Here is a 17,317-nt window from a genome sequence, read left to right as displayed (position 1 = left end):
CCACAGTGTAACCTGTCTCTAGTACATGATAATACATCACAATGTAACCCCAGTTTCTAGTACAGGATAATATACCACAGTGTAACCCCTGTCTCTAGTACAGTATAATACACCACAGTGTAACCCCTGTCTCTTGTACAGTATGGTACACCACAGTGTAACCCCTGTCTCTAGTACAGTATAGTACACCACAGTGTAACCCCTGTCTCTAGTACAGTATAATACACCACAGTGTAACCAACTGTCTCTAGTACAGGATAATACACCACAGTGTAACCCCTGTCTTTAGTACAGTATAATACACCACAGTGTAACCCGTCTCTAGTGCAGTATAATACACCACAGTGTAACCCGTCTCTAGTACAGTATAATACACCACAGTGTAACCTGTCTCTAGTGCAGTATAATACACCACAGTGTGAGTCTGGCACTGGCTTGACACGGGTAGCTCAGTGTCCTAAATTGTGTTGGAAAAACTGTTGATTGGTTCATCCATTTATCTAATTACAGTACAATAGAATGGCTTCCCCGCTGGCCTCTAGTGCCCGCCTGGCCAAGGCTACGGCCACTCAAACATGTAGGTAAGCTCACAATACAGTGTGGTGTGGGTAAGCTCACAATCCAGAGTTCACTGGAGAGCTCTGAGCTGGCTATGTACAGTATGAAATGTGACACTGTCACCACTTCTGAGTGTTTATCTCCTAAGCTAGGCAATACCTGTTTTTACCTGTTGTACATTTGCGAACTATCCTTGTATTGTTAACCTGTCAGGGTACTATCAGGGTAGTGTTTGGTAGGGTCAGGGTACTGTCAGGGTAGTGTTTGGTAGGGTCAGGGTACTGTTAGGGTAGTGTTGGTATGGCCAGGGTACTGTTAGGGTAGTGTTTGGTAAGGTCAGGGTACTGTCAGGGTAGTGTTTGGTATGGTCAGGGTAGTGTTTGGTATGGTCAGGGTACTGTCAATATACTGTCAGGGTAGTGTTTGGTACAGTTAGGGTAGTGTTTGGTACAGTCAGGGTAGTGTCAGGGTAGTGTTTGGTACAGTCAGGGTAGTGTCAGGGTAGTGTTTGGTACAGTCAGGGTAGTGTCAGGGTAGTGTTTGGTATGGTCAGGGTAGTGTCAGGGTACTGTTTGGTACAGTCAGGGTAGTGTTAGGGTAGTGTTTGGTACTGTCAGGGTAGTGTTTGGTACGGTCAGGGTAGTGTTTGGTAGGGTAAGGGTACTGTCAGGGTAGTGTTTGGTACTGTCAGGGTAGTGTTAGGGTAGTGTTTGGTACTGTCAGGGTAGTGTTTGGTACGGTCAGGGTACTGTCAGGGTACTGTTTGGTAGGGTAAGGGTAGTGTCAGGGTACTGTTTGGTAGGGTCAGGGTAGTGTCAGGGTAGTGTTTGGTAGGGTCAGGGTACTGTCAGGGTACTGACAGGGTAGTGTTTGGTACGCTCAGGGTACTGTCAGGGTACTGTTTGGTAGGGTAAGGGTACTGTCAGGGTAGTGTTAGGGTAGTGTTTGGTAGGGTAAGGGTACTGTCAGGGTAGTGTTAGGGTAGTGTTTGGTACGCTCAGGGTACTGTCAGGGTACTGTTTGGTAGGGTAAGGGTACTGTCAGGGTAGTGTCAGGGTAGTGTTTGGTACGGTCAGGGTAGTGTTTGGTACGGTCAGGGTACTGTCAGGGTAGTTTGGTACTGTCAGGGTACTGTCAGGGTAGTGTTTGGTACGGTCAGGGTACTGTCAGGGTAGTGTTTGGTACGGTCAGGATAGTGTTTGGTACGGCCAGGATAGTGTTTGGTACTGTCAGGGTAGTGTTTGGTAGGGTCAGGGTAGTGTTTGGTAGAGTCAGGGTAGTGTCAGGGTAGTGTTTGGTACAGTGAGGGTAGTGTCAGGGTAGTGTCAGGTAGGGTCAGGGTAGTGTCAGGGCACTGTTTGGTAGAGTCAGGGTAGTGTCAGGGTACTGTCAGGGTAGTGTTTGGTAGGGTCAGGGTACTGTCAGGGTAGTATTTGGTAGGGTCAGGGTACTGTCAGGGTACTGTTTGGTAGGGTCAGGGTACTGTTTGGTAGGGTCAGGGTACTGTCAGGGTAGTGTTTGGTAGGGTCAGGGTAGTGTTTGGTAGGGTCAGGGTAGTGTCAGGGTACTGTTTGGTAGGGTCAGGGTAGTGTCAGGGTAGTGTTTGGTAGGGTCAGGGTAGTGTCAGGGTACTGTTTGGTAGGGTCAGGGTAGTGTCAGGGGGTACAGGGTCAGGGTACTGTCAGGGTAGTGTTTGGTAGGGTCAGGGTACTGTCAGGGTACTGTTTGGTAGGGTCAGGATACTGTTTGGTAGGGTCAGGGTAGTGTTTGGTAGGGTCAGGGTAGGGTCAGGGTAGTGTTTGGTAGGGTCAGGGTAGGGTCAGGGTACTGTTTGGAAGGGTCAGAGTAGGGTCAGGGTACTGTTTGGAAGGGTCAGGGTACTGTTTGGTAGGGTCAGAGTAGTGTTTGGTAGGGTCAGGGTAGGGTCAGGGTAGTGTTTGGTAGGGTCAGGGTAGGGTCAGGGTAGTGTTTGGTAGGGTCAGGGTAGGGTCAGGGTACTGTTTGGAAGGGTCAGAGTAGGGTCAGGGTACTGTTTGGAAGGGTCAGAGTACTGTTTGGTAGGGTCAGGGTACTGTTTGGAAGGGTCAGGGTACTGTTTGGAAGGGTCAGAGTAGGGTCAGGGTACTGTTTGGAAGGGTCAGAGTAGGGTCAGGGTACTGTTTGGTAGGGTCAGAGTAGGGTCAGGGTACTGTTTGGTAGGGTCAGGGTACTGTTTGGTGGGGTCAGGGTACTGTTTGGTAGGGTCAGATTAGGGTCAGGGTACTGTTTGGTAGGGTCAGGGTAGGGTCAGGGTACTGTTTGGTAGGGTCAGGGTACTGTTTGGTAGGGTCAGGGTACTGTTTGGTAGGGTCAGATTAGGGTCAGGGTACTGTTTGGTAGGGTCAGGGTACTGTTTGGTAGGGTCAGATTAGGGTCAGGGTACTGTTTGGTAGGGTCAGGGTAGGGTCAGGGTACTGTTTGGTAGGGTCAGGGTACTGTTTGGTAGGGTCAGGGTACTGTTTGGTAGGGTCAGGGTACTGTTTGGTAGGGTCAGGGTACTGTTTGGTAGGGTCAGGGTACTGTTTGGTAGGGTCAGATTAGGGTCAGGGTACTGTTTGGTAGGGTCAGGGTAGGGTCAGGGTACTGTTTGGTAGGGTCAGGGTACTGTTTGGTAGGGTCAGGGTAGTGTTTGGTAGGGTCAGGGTAGGGTCAGGGTACTGTTTGGTAGGGTCAGAGTAGGGTCAGGGTACTGTTTGGTAGGGTCAGGGTACTGTTTGGTAGGGTCAGGGTACTGTTTGGTAGGGTCAGATTAGGGTCAGGGTACTGTTTGGTAGGGTCAGAGTAGGGTCAGGGTACTGTTTGGTAGGGTCAGGGTAGGGTCAGGGTACTGTTTGGTAGGGTCAGGGTACTGTTTGGTAGGCTACTAACTGAAGATCTAAAGAGTGCTCCTTTTCTTACACACAAAGAAGCCTACATTGTTATCTCTCAGCTATTTGAAGCTGCAGGTGTCTAACATGATGTCCTCTCTCTTGTACTGTCTCTCTTTTAGAAACAAGGAACAGGAATTGTATGGAAACACAGCCAAAGGAAAGAAAGATGTGAAGAAGCAGAAGTCAGAGGAGAAGAAGAGTGGCTCCGTGAGAAAAAGATAGAGGATGAGAGAGCTGTGTCCTGATGATTTAATATTGAATTTGATATTAACTTTTTATTTTAAAAGATGTATCTTTGTGTTTTTTTTAATATCAAGTGATAAAGTTGATGTCTGTGATATAATTAAGATTATAAAGCAAAGTACTGATAGATTTGGGCCCTGGGCTCCTGCACCATGGAACCATTCTGCACCCATGCAAATGGTAATGGGTTTACATTTTTGCTGACAATAAAGGCTCAGAGTAATATGCATTAATTTCTTTCTTCATCACAAGTGTATTGTATCCATGGATGCAAAGCCTATAGAATATTCTACAATGAATATATTATAATGCCATGACCACGGGATCTAGCACAGCGGGGACACACTGCCACTCTGCCATTCCAATGAAAGTTTTAGATAAGACATATCTCTATAATGAGCTATTATGTTTATAGACTAACTTTGGCACCATCACTGGGCTCCCCCAGAGTCGCCGACGACCCCAAGTGACTGCCCCGAGTGAGAGGAAAACATTGAGCGAGATGAATGAACTTTCCCCCCGCCTCCCTCTCCCTCTTCTCCGCATGTGGTACAGAACAAAGTCTGCTCTCCAAACAGCGATAGTGAAGGAGAGCGAGAGAAACTTTTAACACTTTTGTGTGTGTAATGTTTACTGTTCATATCTGATTGCTTATTTCACTTTTGTTTAATGTTTTTCACATGTTTTGGCAATGTAAGGATATGCCAAAAAAGCCATTCTGAATAGAGAGATGGAGAGAATACCGTTTAATTAATGGCACAGACCTACCCAGTTCCCATTTTAGGAAGAGGATTAGTGGAACAAAAGCTGTTTGCATAAAGCTCCGTAGGGAGGAGTTTACGCTTTCCGTGGGAGAGCAGAGGGAGCGAATAGGGAATTTAAAAGGGTTGTGCAACGTTTGCATCAGGGAATCGATACTCGGGGATTGAAGGAGTGGAGAGAGCAGAGGACAGTCATTGTGGATACGACCGCCGCTCTAAAACATTCCAGCAGCTCAATCATTCCTTTATCGAGTTGCAGTTTTGCGTAAAGCCGCATACCTTCTGACTGACACTAGCAGACAGAAGGTTAGCTCACAGGTTGCACAAGTGTTATTATTATCAAACAATGCGGTAGTGGTGAGAGCAGTGAAAAGAGCAGAGAAGGATAATATCTGTAGAGAAGAGGCAACACTGTAGGTTACAGTTTTCTTTGTTGAGTTCCTCTGCAAAACTAAAGGCTAAAAGATGTCTAAACCAAATTACACAGGAACATTTCACATGGTGTCTCAAGATAACTTCGAGAACTACCTCGCAGCTTTGGGTAAGATTATATGAATCGTAATGTCTTTGTCTGTTACCACATATATTAGCTACAAATCCGTCATTGTTAAAAAGTGTCCAATTCGTGTAGTTGTAATATGTAAAATGACACGTGTTAAGAGCTTACTGTACCTCTGCAACTTGCCTCCTTTAATTTTAATTTAACACGATTCATTCATTCTATTTTATTGAACTTAACATATTTTTTTCCTTTGTTTGCCTGCTGCTTTGAGATTCATTTTAGGGGTAGTGACTCATCCAAAGGCTTGCCATCTCTTCCCAGAGCCGTGTGATAGATCATCATGGCGCCTTAGCCTGTAAATGACCCTGGACACAGACAGGGATGTGTGTGTGTGTGTGTCTGTCTGTGCGTGTGTGGTATCTGGAAACATTAACAGGAGATGTAAAAGGACAGACACAGCTGTAGGTCAGAGATGTTGCCTCAGATACACTACCTCATTACTAGAATGGCAAGGTATTATGTTTGGTTGATTCATTCTCTCTCTCTCTCTCTCCATAAGATATTAATTTTGCCCTGCGGAAGATAGTGTGTATGTTGAAGCCCACTAAACAGATAGTCCACGACCCGGCCACGGGCATTATGAAGATCCGCACATTGACCACCTTTAAGAACTTTGATATGGATTTCAAACTGGGTCAGGTCTTCACCGAGGACCTGGGACCTGTGGATGGACGAGTCTGTCAGGTGTGTGTGTTTACAGTTCTACATGTATGGTTGGGTGGAGGGTCTCTGTGTTCTTCATCATGTGCTGTTTGTAAAGACAGTGGCTAAATGTATTTCTGTTATCTGGTGATGTTTTCCCTTATGTTTGTCTGTTTCATAGCTTGTTCAGACTTGTACAAATTCTCTCTAATTGACTTCATATAGGTGTACTTGTCATACTACTTTGCTTTGTTTGGGTGAATAGACTATTTGCCAGCTGTGTGTGTGTGTGTGTGTGTGTGTGTGTGTGTGTGTGTGTGTGTGTGTGTGTGTGTGTGTGTGTGTGTGTGTGTGTGTGTGTGTGTGTGTGTGTGTGTGTGTGGTGCTATTTTGGCATGTTTGTGTACCTCCTGTTGTTTTCCTGTCATAACCACCCCCTGTTGCTTGTTTTCAGACCGCGCCAAACTGAGAGTGGTACAAGGCAGTGGTTGTGTGTGTGTGTGCACTTTCATGTTTTTGCAGACCACTGTGTGTGTTAACCCTGTTTTTAGACCACCGTGGGCTGGGTGGGTGATAAGCTGGGGTGTGTTAACTCAGTTTTTCTCTGTTTTTAGACCACAGTGGACTGGGAGGGTGATAAGCTGGTGTGTGTTCAGAGAGGAGAGAAAGAGGGAAGAGGATGGACACACTGGCTGGAGGGAGACAAGCTACACCTGGTGAGAATGGAGGGCTAGATTAACAGAGAGGGATAAAGATGGGAAGGGAATAGGAATAGAGGTGAACACAAGGCCAGAGAAAGGGAGGAAAGCAGGAAAGATTTGGGAGGAAAGAAGATGCTGGGATTGATATACCATTTTGAAAGTGGGGGATATGCAAATCAGATTTGGTGATGGAAGTTATTCACTGCCTACGTTGTATGTCCGTGCACGTGTCCGTGCGTGTGTTTGTGTGAGAACAAATGACGTCCTTCTAAAAAAAGAGGGGATGTATGGCCCTCAAACCTCCTTACTTGTTGCCTGTACATGGGAAAGAAATGTGTGGGGCCCGAAGAAGGAGAAAGAAACAGAGGAAAACACTTAAGAGTCTTCAGGGTGAAGGAATGGGCAGGAACAGGAAGAATAAGGAAAGGTTATTGTTTGTTACCATTTTAATGAGCTAAACTTCAACAAGACTCTTCATAGTGAAGGGATTTGAAGGAGAATCACAAGCTGCTGTTTAGGCCTGTGCTTCAGATGGACTTTAGTTGGGCAATCTGTTTTTGCTTGTGATTACATGCAAATGCTGATTACGATTTCAAACAATCAGCATTGTTTTATTAAACCGCTCCCAAATGCTTCTAATAGAAAACAATACCTCATTGATATTTTGTTCAAATCCGAAAGAGAAGTTTGTAAATAAATACCACTGGGGATCAGGCACTAAAGGGTGGATTTGGTGAGTAACACAAGAAGAGAGGGAGGGAGGGGCGCGAGGGGGAGTGAGATTGAGAGCTGGGAAGTACATGTGTGGGGGGTAGAGATAAGGAAGGGGAGAGAGCGAGGAAGAGGAGAGAGAGATAGGGGAGATAGGATTACAGTCCGGAGAGAAAAGAGCACAGCGTTTTTATTGTGACTGAGTCCATTAATGATCTTTTCCCACGCATGCACACACACACACTCACTCTCACACACACACTCCCACACCCAAACTCACTCATCCAAACTCCTCCCTCTTTTCTCTTTCTCCACCCTCTTCTCAACCCGTCCTTTTTTGCCCTCTAGGAGATGAGAGTTGGAGATGTGGTCGCCAGGCAACTCTTCAAGAAGGCAGACTGAAACCACTGGAAGGATCTCGTTCATCAACTCAACGTTCATGATTCTCATTAGAAAACAGTCTAGGACTTGGTATATAAGTGCCATAGTTTTAAAAATATGATCATCATTGTTTTAAAACCAGTACTTAATGGACAACATTTAAGATATTTTTAATTAGTGTGCTATTTCACTGTGGGAAATATTGTCAATGGTATGTTTTGAATGTTGTCATGGTACAGTGCAGGGTGAACTGTGTAAACATTCCCAATGTTTTTCCTCATATAGCACTAAGATAGTTCACAATGCCATTGAATGTTCCCTTTTGTGTTGTATGTGGCTGTTCTGTGTCCAAATATACCACCTGATGTTCCACACTACAAATACAGACATTGCCTCTTTATGGGACCCATGTTCTAACTCTTCCCTTCAATGTGTATTTATGTATACGCTGTGATCGAAAGTCAGTTCAGCGTTATTCACTCCGATTGGTTAAGATTTGGGGAAGGTGTGCTTACCCTTGGTCTGTGCCTAAAGGGCTGTGTTTACACAGGCAGCCCAATTCTGATCTTTTTTCAAACTAATTGGTCTTTTGACCAATCCGATCAGCTCCAAAAAATATCTGATGTGTAAAGATCTGATGTTATTGGTCAAAAGACCAATGGAAAACAATATCAGACTTGGGCTGCCTGTGCGAACGCAGTCCGCAACTGATTTCAGTTGGCCTGCATTTAGCTGTAAATGCTAGCTGATAACACTAGAGGGCAGGGTAAAGCAGTTTGAAGTATGGTAGCTGCTGCTACTCCTATCCTACAGGGGGCGAGAAACAATTAATCGGTGTCCACTCTGGTGTTTACATTTAGATTCTGCACTTTGCTAAAGTGTCAACTGTTTTGACAGAATTTTCAATGCTGTGGTTAAAACATCATTGAACAGATGCTGTGATGTCAAAATGAATATCTATATACATCTACTTCATCAATCTCTTTTCCACCACAGTGATGTTCATATCAAGCTACTGACAACAACACGTCTTCGTTAGGGAAAGTCCAGCCGCCGGGGGCTTCGAAAGTTCCTTAGAAAAATGTAAAATAGAGAAGCTATGATGACATTTGACCTCAGTGGTTACACTTTATTTAAGCCCTCCCCAACAGTTTTTTCAATGACCTAAGAAACAAAGAATGTTCATTGGATGTTTATAGTTCAGTATATTTATATTTCAGGGATGAGACTTAAAAAAAAAAAAAGGGATTGTATCCAGGAACTGTCAAGGAGGAATCTGCTCAGTTATTTTCCCATGTAGGTCTTATTCATTGAAAAAAGTAATTAAAAAAATAATATTTAGTTGAAAATCAGAATTAAGTCCCTGGCCACTCATCTTCCTGTGGCTCTGATAGGTAGCGGGAGGGTCTGATGTCATTTCCTCTCATTCCATTACTGTGATCCGATTGGCTGAAAAGCTCTGATGTTGTCATTGTTATGGTGGCGCTATCGGCCTCAACTTCACAGTCTGAGGTATAGCCGTTTACCTGAATAACAGCTGGGATGCACAATGGAAATAGTATGAGCACACAACAATAACCCTCCTCCAACGTCACGTAGTACTGCATTTCTCATTCATGAAGCCTACACAGGCCCCATCTCATCGTGGCCATAGAGGTAACAATACATCTGTATTTTAATGATTTAATTTAGGCTCTTGCAAATGGAGAAATAGCTCATCCTGATGGTTGATTATATGGGCAGCCTCAGTTTAGATTACATTACATCTGATCCATTCTAAGTGAGGAGAGCCATCACATTATTGATCATTGCATCACATTATTGATCATTGGGAAGCTGCAGAACTACTATGAGTGATGGATATGGTGTAATATAGACTAATGAACAGGTTTATCACATATAGCGACTCCACATGGAAACAATGTGTTTTTGGTGATGCGATTTGTCAGGAGATGATTTAAAGGGGTAGTTCATCAAAATGTCAAATGTCATTTATCTTGTGGATACCTTGCACTCGATTCAATCCATATTGCCGAAGTTCAGCGCTATGGCGCTGAATTACGTGCTTGAAATTGAAAGAGATTTTCCAATTGAGCTGACATATACAGCGTTTAGTGGAACATTGCCTTTAAATTTAAATCGCTCTATAACGCTAAACCTCAGCGATATGGATTGAATCGAGCCCTTAAACCATGGTAACCAGGGTCCCATCACTCATATTGTTCTGCACTCTATGATGCTAATGCTAACCTGTAGCTCAGTAAACAAACCCAACCTACTCCCTAGGTGTACTGAATACCTCTTTCTTGTGCACTAGAGGAGGTACATTTGTAATTGTGGTGAACTATTCCAACTACCACTGAGGGACTTTCACCTGTGTTGATGAAGAGTGGCTCAGTGGCTTTCTGGTCCAGGCTCCAATGGCTGTTGCACTCCGTGGGGAACTTGAGCTCAGCTGGAGCGAAGGAAGGAGGTGCAGGCTCTACAGGAATACCAGGACCACTGGAGTTAGCTACAGACAGACAGGCAGACAGACAGACAGGCAGACAGACATGAGATCACTGAGTAGCACTATCAACATTCATATACTTGCTGTATCTGACTTTCTGTTATTGTGGGTAAGTCCAACCGCCACTAGTGAAGCATTGATAAAAAGGACAGTCACAAAATGTGTCAACTGGTGACGCCACTGTACTTTACCCAACGCTTTCTTGCAATGAGTTAGCTGGCTGTGAAACGTGTCATGTGGTTTTCCAACAACCGTGTCAAGCTCAACATAGAACAGGATGTGGTTTTGTCCCCAAGTCTCACAAACTCAAGAAGCTACAGTAGAAGCTTGTTTCATGCCTACTATAGTTTCAGAACTGATAATGTGTCGATGTACATGGAATCTGGAGGCAGTTCTTATTTCTACCTTCACAGGGTAGTCCAACTGGTTATTTATTCGGTGGAACCTACATTGAGTTTGATTTGAATTAAATATATATATATGATTGAAATGTCAATGTCAAATAACCTTTAGAAATAACATTTCAAACAACATTTTCCAAAATGGGATATCAGTTTGAGATCACAGATATCCTCTGTGTGGCTACAATGTTCTCTCAACCTCCCATTTTATGCTCAGTCGTTTCTCAACAAACATCTGTTTGTTTGAGATATTAGGCTGAAACATAAATGTTATAACCAGAAGCCAATAGCAGTGTCCCCCCTTATATAAGCTCCTGTGACTTTTAGCTGCACTTGGACTCATATTGGTTGATGTGCTGTGCTCTCAGCTCCTGATCGAGCATAAACATGAGCAATGCATGCGAGTTTCACTATAACTCTATTGTCTTTGATCTGATTCATCTCTAGAGGAAGTGGCGAGTTCCTACGTCTGACGGTGAAAAGCAATGACCTTGTTTCCTTTCATTCAATCCAAATTACGTCTAGCACCTTGACACCTAATACTTTTACAATGTGATGCATAATGTCGCTGTGTAGGAGAGAAAATACACACTAAGAGTTCTCACTGCCTCTGCATCTGTCACCAGGTAATATATACTGTACATGATCTGAAATCTGCTGGCTGGGAAATCACTCAAAGATATGAATATGCATTTACTTAACAATTGGTAGGCCTAACTATCAAATGGGACCAAGAGTGGGGCTTTTTGAATGACTCCCGAAGAAACTAACAAGTTGTTGATAGTTGTTAGTTGTTGATAGGTTATAATGATGTATGTACACCAGCCCTCAGAGTGGAGTAGCATACAGCTGAGCTGGACTTGATCAGGCAAGTTGATTTCACCTGTTGACTCGCTCATGCAATCACACACCTGTCAGTAATTATCAGAACTGCCCTGATAGGCTCGTTCACACTTGTTGTTTGTATTTAAAGCCTGTCAAGCCATAGCTCAGTTTCTTTCCAGTTGTGTGTGTTAAGAGTAAGTTTGTTTCCTATTTCAGATGTATTGGTTTAATAGGTTTATCCGTATCACCTTGTATGTTCTGCAACCTGCTCATGATGTCTGTCCTTCGTTGCAGAACCCCACAAAATCCAACTTCACCATGTCCAACCACAAGTCCTCAATAAATAGGTGAACTTTGGCACTGTCTCTGTCATTTGCGAGTACTCCTGGTGACATCTATCCAACCAATGACCTATCTAGGTTCCTTAGCTTATTTTTCATGGTCCTTCAAGCTGGATGATGTTTACCAGGTGTACTACAGCAGATTTCCATCTACCACGGCAGAGACAGCGTTTCATTTTCATGTGAAGGACTGTGTAGTGGGTCACTGTAGGGAGTGTCGGAGTGGTTGGTCACCCATCAACCGGACCGGGCTCTAACAGCATGACTTCGTCTCCATTCATCATGTCTTTGGGCTACCCCGTGCTCACCCTAGGGGCCAACCCGCACTCGTCCAAGGGGCCTACCTGAGCCCGTTCAAGAGGTGGCCTACCAGGTACTCATACAAGGGGTCTCATGTGAGCCTGCCCAAGAAGCCTACCCTGCCACACCTACATCGCTCCTGACCAACAACCCTATTTTTCAGTGTTATTAAAATGTTTCATTGTAATGTCTTAGTAAATACCTAAAACTTGTTCTACAGTACAACGAGAGAGTCCCTGGAATATAACTCCCTCTAGCCAATGCTTACATCAAATCCACGATGAGTGCACAAACACACACTATTTGGGTGTTGGCAGTGATGATATACACACCTGGCATGTATGATTGATGCTTGGCCCTCCAATAGATGCAGATCAAGATTATGATGAGTGAGGTCACCACTAGTCCCGCCCACAGACTGGTAGGTAGTATCCAGGGACACCCTGATGGAGCGGGATGGGGGAGAGAGAGGGACGGGGGAGAGAGAGGGACGGAGAGAGAGAGACAGAGGGACGGGGGAGAGAGAGGGACGGAGAGAGAGATAGGATCAATCAAAACAACCTAACACCCAGCAAATCTATATATATATCTGAACCATTTCTGAGGGAGAATGCAATGTGCTCTAATCTTGTTTACAGTATTAGATGTACATTACTTATGTCAATAAATCATTCAATGAAGAGAGAAAGAGGGGAGGTGGAAGAAATATTGGTAAAATGCCATATATACCATCTAGTTTTCTATATATTCTATACTACTGTGCAATAAAAGGAGATGCTATTAGACCTACGAGATATGAAGGCACCACACACAGCATCGGTCGTCTCAGTCCCAGCACTTTTCACCTCCTTCCCTAGGTCCCCACACCTGAGACAGGAAAGAAAGTGAATGTGAAACAGAGAAAGGAGTTTAACGCCACAGTTAACCCCACTGTCCCACAATTGTATAAAAATGTCAAATGTTTCATGCCAACCAAATGCACCTACTGAGTTGACTTTCGATAGAAATCAGAGCCACTTTGTGTGAAGGGTTCTGACCTGGTGTGTGATTGGCAGTGTGTGATGGCATCGTTGACACTGTTATAGGTCCCAGGTAGGCACGGGGCACAGACTGTGTCATTCTGGCGGGTGGCTGGGGGATTTAGGAACAGGTGTCACATGTCAGCTGCTCAAAGTAAAGTACACACATCCAGCAGATTATACAAGCCCCGTAATAAGATGTTTTGTACTGCCAAAGGCCCACAGTGGTTTAAACATTGACCCTGAGTGCATCTTATTAGACTACAGACTCTGATTTTCTTGTCAGGTGTCTTTTCAATACCAGCCTTAGTATCTCCAACTTATGGTCAGCTCATCAGAGGCAATGGTCTGTCATATTAGAACAGGGTGTAGAGGTGAGGAGGCTGCTGAGGGGAGAACGGCCCTTAATAACGTCTGGAATGGAGCAAATGGAATGGCATCAAACCATCATTCCACTGATTCCACTACAGGCATTATCACGAGCATGTCCTCCCCAATTAAGGTGCCACCAACCTCCTGTGGGGTAGAGGTGAGGAGGCAGTTCTCACCTTGATTCACAACCCCTGAACCCAGAGGGCACAGCTTCACGGGTAGGCAGTGTTCACATTCATTGTCTGTACAGTAGAAACCAGTCTTACACACACATTGCCTGTCACTACTGGCTTCACACTCCCACAATACCCTCTGGTTATTGCCTGAGAGAGGGAGAGAGAGACGGAGAGAAGAGAAGGGAGAGAAAGAGTGGGAGAGAGGACGGTAGAGAGAGAGTTGGGGTATTGAGTGGGAGAGGGCAAAAACAATTAAGTGAGGTGAAAATAATGATACGTTCAAGAGAGAGATGAGGAGAGGTGGGATAGAGAGAGGGGATGGAAAGATGAGGAGAGAGGTGGGATAGAGAGAGGGGATGGCAAGATGAGGAGAGAGGTGGGATAGAGAGAGGGGATGGCAAGATGAGGAGAGAGGTGGGATAGAGAGAGGGGATGGCAAGATGAGGAGAGCGGTGGGATAGAGAGAGGGGATGGCAAGATGAGGAGAGAGGTGGGATAGAGAGAGGGGATGGCAAGATGAGGAGAGAGGTGGGATAGAGAGAGGGGATGGCAAGATGAGGAGAGAGGTGGGATAGAGAGAGGGGATGGCAAGATGAGGAGAGAGGTGGGATAGAGAGAGGGGATGGCAAGATGAGGAGAGAGGTGGGATAGAGAGAGGGGATGTAAAGTGATAGAGAAAGAGAGAGTCGTGAGAGCGAGTGAGAGACAGAGAGAATGAGAGAGAGAGAGAGAGCAGGGGTGGGGGAGAGAGAGAGAGAAAATAATAGAGAGAGAGAGAGAGAGAGAACAGGGGTGGGGGAGAGAGAGAGAATGAGAGAGAGAGAGCAGGGGTGGGGGAGAAAGAGAGAGAGAGCAGGAGTGGGAGAGAGAGAGAGAGAGAATGAGTCAGATCAAAAATTAATGATTTTAAGGAGACAGGAGAACAATGAGTAGAACTGTCAGAATAAGGAGGAGGAAGGGACAGAGGGAGGAGAGAGGAAGAGGGGGGACTTACTGGAATGGCAGACCCTACAGGGTAGACATTTTTTCAAGGAGTTTAATTCAGCAGTGTAGTATTCATGTTGACAGGTTTCACACCCTGTTTTTGTAGACTTGCCACAGTCGGTGCGAACATACTGTCCTGGATTGAGGTTGGGAAAGAGAGAATGACAGAGAAATGTGATCATCCATACCCCCATATATAGGCCACAGTATTATGCTGTCCATAGTAACATGTTCATCACAGGAGGTTGGTGGCATCTTAATTGGGGAGGATGGGCTCATGGTAATGGCTGGAGCAGAATGAGTGGAATGTTATCATCAACATCAAACAAATGTTTTCCATGTGTTTGATGCCATTCCATTTGTGCGTCTCAAGCCATTATTATGAGCCGTCCTCCCCTCAGCAGCCTCCTCTGGTGTTCATGTAGTGTTGTGGAGATAAAGGGACTGCTGTTTTCCCCTCTATACTGCAGTTCATCATTTGATAATATGGTCATGTTGCAGACAAAGCAATGTACAGTTAATACATACAGTGGGGCAAAAAAGTATTTAGTCAGCCAGCAATTGTGCAAGTTCTCCCACTTAAAAAGATGAGAGAAGCCTGTAATTTTCATCATAGGTACACTTCAACTATGACAGACAAAATGAGAAAAAAAAATCCAGAAAATCACATTGTAGGAATTGTAATGAATTTATTTGCAAATGATGGTGGAAAATAAGTATTTGGTCACCTACAAACAAGCAAGATTTCTGGCTCTCACAGACCAGTAACTTCTTCTTTAAGAGGCTCCTCTGTCCTCCACTCGTTACCTGTATTAATGGCACCTGTTTGAACTTGTTATCAGTATAAAATACACCTGTCCACAACCTCAAACAGTCACACTCCAAACTCCACTATGGCCAAGACCAAAGAGCTGTCAAAGGACACCAGAAACAAAATTGTAGACCTGCACCAGGCTGGGAAGACTGAATCTGCAATAGGTAAGCAGCTTGGTTTGAAGAAATCAACTGTGGGAGCAATTATTAGGAAATGGAAGACACACAAGACCACTGATAATCTCCCTCGATCTGGGGCTCCACGCAAGATCTCACCCCGTGGGGTCAAAATGATCACAAGAACGGTGAGCAAAAATCCCAGAACCACACAGGGGGACCTAGTGAATGACCTGCAGAGAGCTGGGACCAAAGTAACAAAGCCTACCATCAGTAACACACTACGCCGCCAGGGACTCAAATCCTACAGTGCCAGACGTGTCCCCCTGCTTAAGCCAGTACATGTCCAGGCCCGTCTGAAGTTTGCTAGAGAGCATTTGGATGATCCAGAAGAAGATTGGGAGAATGTCAGATGAAACCAAAATAGAACTTTTTGGTAAAAACTTAACTCGTCGTGTTTGGAGGACAAAGAATGCTGAGTTGCATCCAAAGAACACCATACCTACTGTGAAGCATGGGGGTGGAAACATCATGCTTTGGGGCTGTTTTTCTGCAAAGGGACCAGGACGGCTGATCCGTGTAAAGGAAGGAATGAATGGGGCCATGTATCGTGAGATTTTGAGTGAAAATCTCCTTCCATCAGCAAGGGCATTGAAGATTAAACGTGGCTGGGTCTTTCAGCATGACAATGATCCCAAACACACCGCCCGGGCAACGAAGGAGTGGCTTCGTAAGAAGCATTTCAAGGTCCTGGAGTGGCCTAGCCAGTCTCCAGATCTCAACCCCATAGAAAATCTTTGGAGGGAGTTGAAAGTCCGTGTTGCCCAGCAACAGCCCCAAAACATCACTGCTCTAGAGGAGATCTGCATGGAGGAATGGGCCAAAATACCAGCAACAGTGTGTGAAAACCTTGTGAACTTACAGAAAACGTTTGACCTTTGTCATTGCCAACAAAGGGTATATAACAAAGTACAATATTGAGAAACTTTTGTTATTGACCAAATACTTATTTTACACCATAATTTGCAAATAAATTCATTAAAAATCCTACAATGTAATTTTCTGGATTTTTTTTTTCTCATTTTGTGTCATAGTTGAAGTGTACCTATGATGATAAATTACAGGCCTCATCTTAAGTGGGAGAACTTGCACAATTGGTGGCTGACTAAATACTTTTTTGCCCCACTGTATAATATAATGTGTTTATGTGGCGCATGTATAACGCTGGTCTTTCAGACATCTTGCTCCAACAGCCATCTGAACAACAGAAACACACCAGTAGTCACTGACCTTTACGACAACGCTCACAGCACCTTTCCACCCCAGAAGCATCATGAAGGTATTCCTCAGTTTTGCATCCCAATCCAGTCATCTCTAGTCCATTTGATGATAGTCTCTTTGTTAAAATGTTGACTCTATCATGAAGTTTGTGTTTTTCAGTAATCCTCCTCTGTAAAATCGTTACTATTCAAGTAAAACGTTCTTCTTCACCATTAATGTTGTTGATCCACTGGTCTCAGTTGAATGTATATCCTTTCACACTCCGCCTCTCTGTCTCTAGCTCTCTCTTGTTCTCTATCACTATTTCTGACTTTTACTTCTTTCTTCCGCTGAAGTATCACTCACTCTTTGTCTTCTCCTCTGCTGTCTCCTTCGTTCTCTCAGTGAGAATATAGAGCTGCTTCCTCACCTCTCTCACCCACCTCTTTCCGCCTCTCTTGCCCTCCACTGCGGAAAGCCCCGATGACCCTCATCTGCCCTGTGCTTCTCTCTCTCTCTCTCTCCCCCCCTTTCCTTCCTGCCCTCCCTCTCTGGCACGAGGTGCACTGTTCTGGACCGTGTAAACTAGCTGTAGAGAGGAGGATTCTAGAGGCTGCTTTTGGCACTGTCTCCAGATCAGTATGTCCAGATGTGGCACACAATACACACCAACACAATAATATACTTCCCCTGACCACTCCACCCCTTCCCGTCACTCTCTCTCCCTTAATT

At 44.7% G+C, this 17,317-nt stretch overlaps 3 protein-coding genes across 8 annotated transcripts in view; 2 read left to right on the top strand and 1 right to left on the bottom strand.

Moving 5' to 3' along the window:
- The window catches only part of ptpn6 (protein tyrosine phosphatase non-receptor type 6), a 36,029-nt gene extending 32,092 nt beyond the window's left edge, over positions 1 to 3,937 (top strand). For all 6 annotated transcript variants that reach the window (XM_071396706.1, XM_071396704.1, XM_071396703.1 and 3 more), the window contains one exon: positions 3,587 to 3,937. In XM_071396706.1, coding sequence (XP_071252807.1) covers positions 3,587 to 3,689 — 103 coding nt within the window. In that variant the 3' untranslated portion in view covers positions 3,690 to 3,937. The remainder of the gene's footprint in view (positions 1 to 3,586) is intronic.
- A 334-nt stretch (positions 3,938 to 4,271) lies between these two features.
- On the top strand, positions 4,272 to 7,873 carry rbp5 (retinol binding protein 1a, cellular). The gene is made up of 4 exons (XM_071396711.1): positions 4,272 to 5,012; positions 5,533 to 5,717; positions 6,290 to 6,391; positions 7,436 to 7,873. The coding sequence occupies exons 1-4, from the start codon at positions 4,937 to 4,939 to the stop codon at positions 7,487 to 7,489; spliced, it is 417 nt and encodes a 138-aa protein (XP_071252812.1). The 5' UTR covers positions 4,272 to 4,936; the 3' UTR covers positions 7,490 to 7,873.
- Positions 7,874 to 8,571: 698 nt separating this feature from the next.
- LOC139573355 (tumor necrosis factor receptor superfamily member 5) lies at positions 8,572 to 17,067 on the bottom strand. Its single transcript, XM_071396710.1, has 8 exons — positions 16,616 to 17,067; positions 14,406 to 14,531; positions 13,412 to 13,558; positions 12,882 to 12,975; positions 12,635 to 12,711; positions 12,177 to 12,287; positions 9,843 to 9,980; positions 8,572 to 9,005 (listed from the first exon to the last, which is right to left on the bottom strand). Exons 1-8 carry the CDS (start codon positions 16,695 to 16,697, stop codon positions 8,824 to 8,826), a joined length of 957 nt encoding a protein of 318 aa, XP_071252811.1. The 5' UTR covers positions 16,698 to 17,067; the 3' UTR covers positions 8,572 to 8,823.
- Positions 17,068 to 17,317: the final 250 nt, after the last annotated feature.

This window comes from Salvelinus alpinus, chromosome 4 (assembly GCF_045679555.1).
Source record: "Salvelinus alpinus chromosome 4, SLU_Salpinus.1, whole genome shotgun sequence".
Lineage (NCBI taxonomy): Eukaryota > Metazoa > Chordata > Actinopteri > Salmoniformes > Salmonidae > Salvelinus > Salvelinus alpinus.
This window is presented reverse-complemented; position numbering and strand designations above follow the sequence as displayed.

Bases quoted from the DNA above. Each gene is read 5' to 3' on its own strand.
- LOC139573355 (XM_071396710.1), bottom strand. From the start codon at position 16,697: ATGACTGGATTGGGATGCAAAACTGAGGAATACCTTCATGATGCTTCT. The intron at 14,532-16,615 runs GTCAGTGACTAC...ACCTCAATCCAG, and splicing joins CTGTGAGCGTTGTCGTAAAG to GACAGTATGTTCGCACCGAC. The intron at 9,981-12,176 runs GTGTGTATATCA...GTCTGTCTGTAG, and splicing joins GCATCAATCATACATGCCAG to CTAACTCCAGTGGTCCTGGT.
- rbp5 (XM_071396711.1), top strand. From the start codon at position 4,937: ATGTCTAAACCAAATTACACAGGAACATTTCACATGGTGTCTCAAGAT. The intron at 5,718-6,289 runs GTGTGTGTGTTT...CTCTGTTTTTAG, and splicing joins TGGATGGACGAGTCTGTCAG to ACCACAGTGGACTGGGAGGG. The intron at 6,392-7,435 runs GTGAGAATGGAG...TTTGCCCTCTAG, and splicing joins AGGGAGACAAGCTACACCTG to GAGATGAGAGTTGGAGATGT.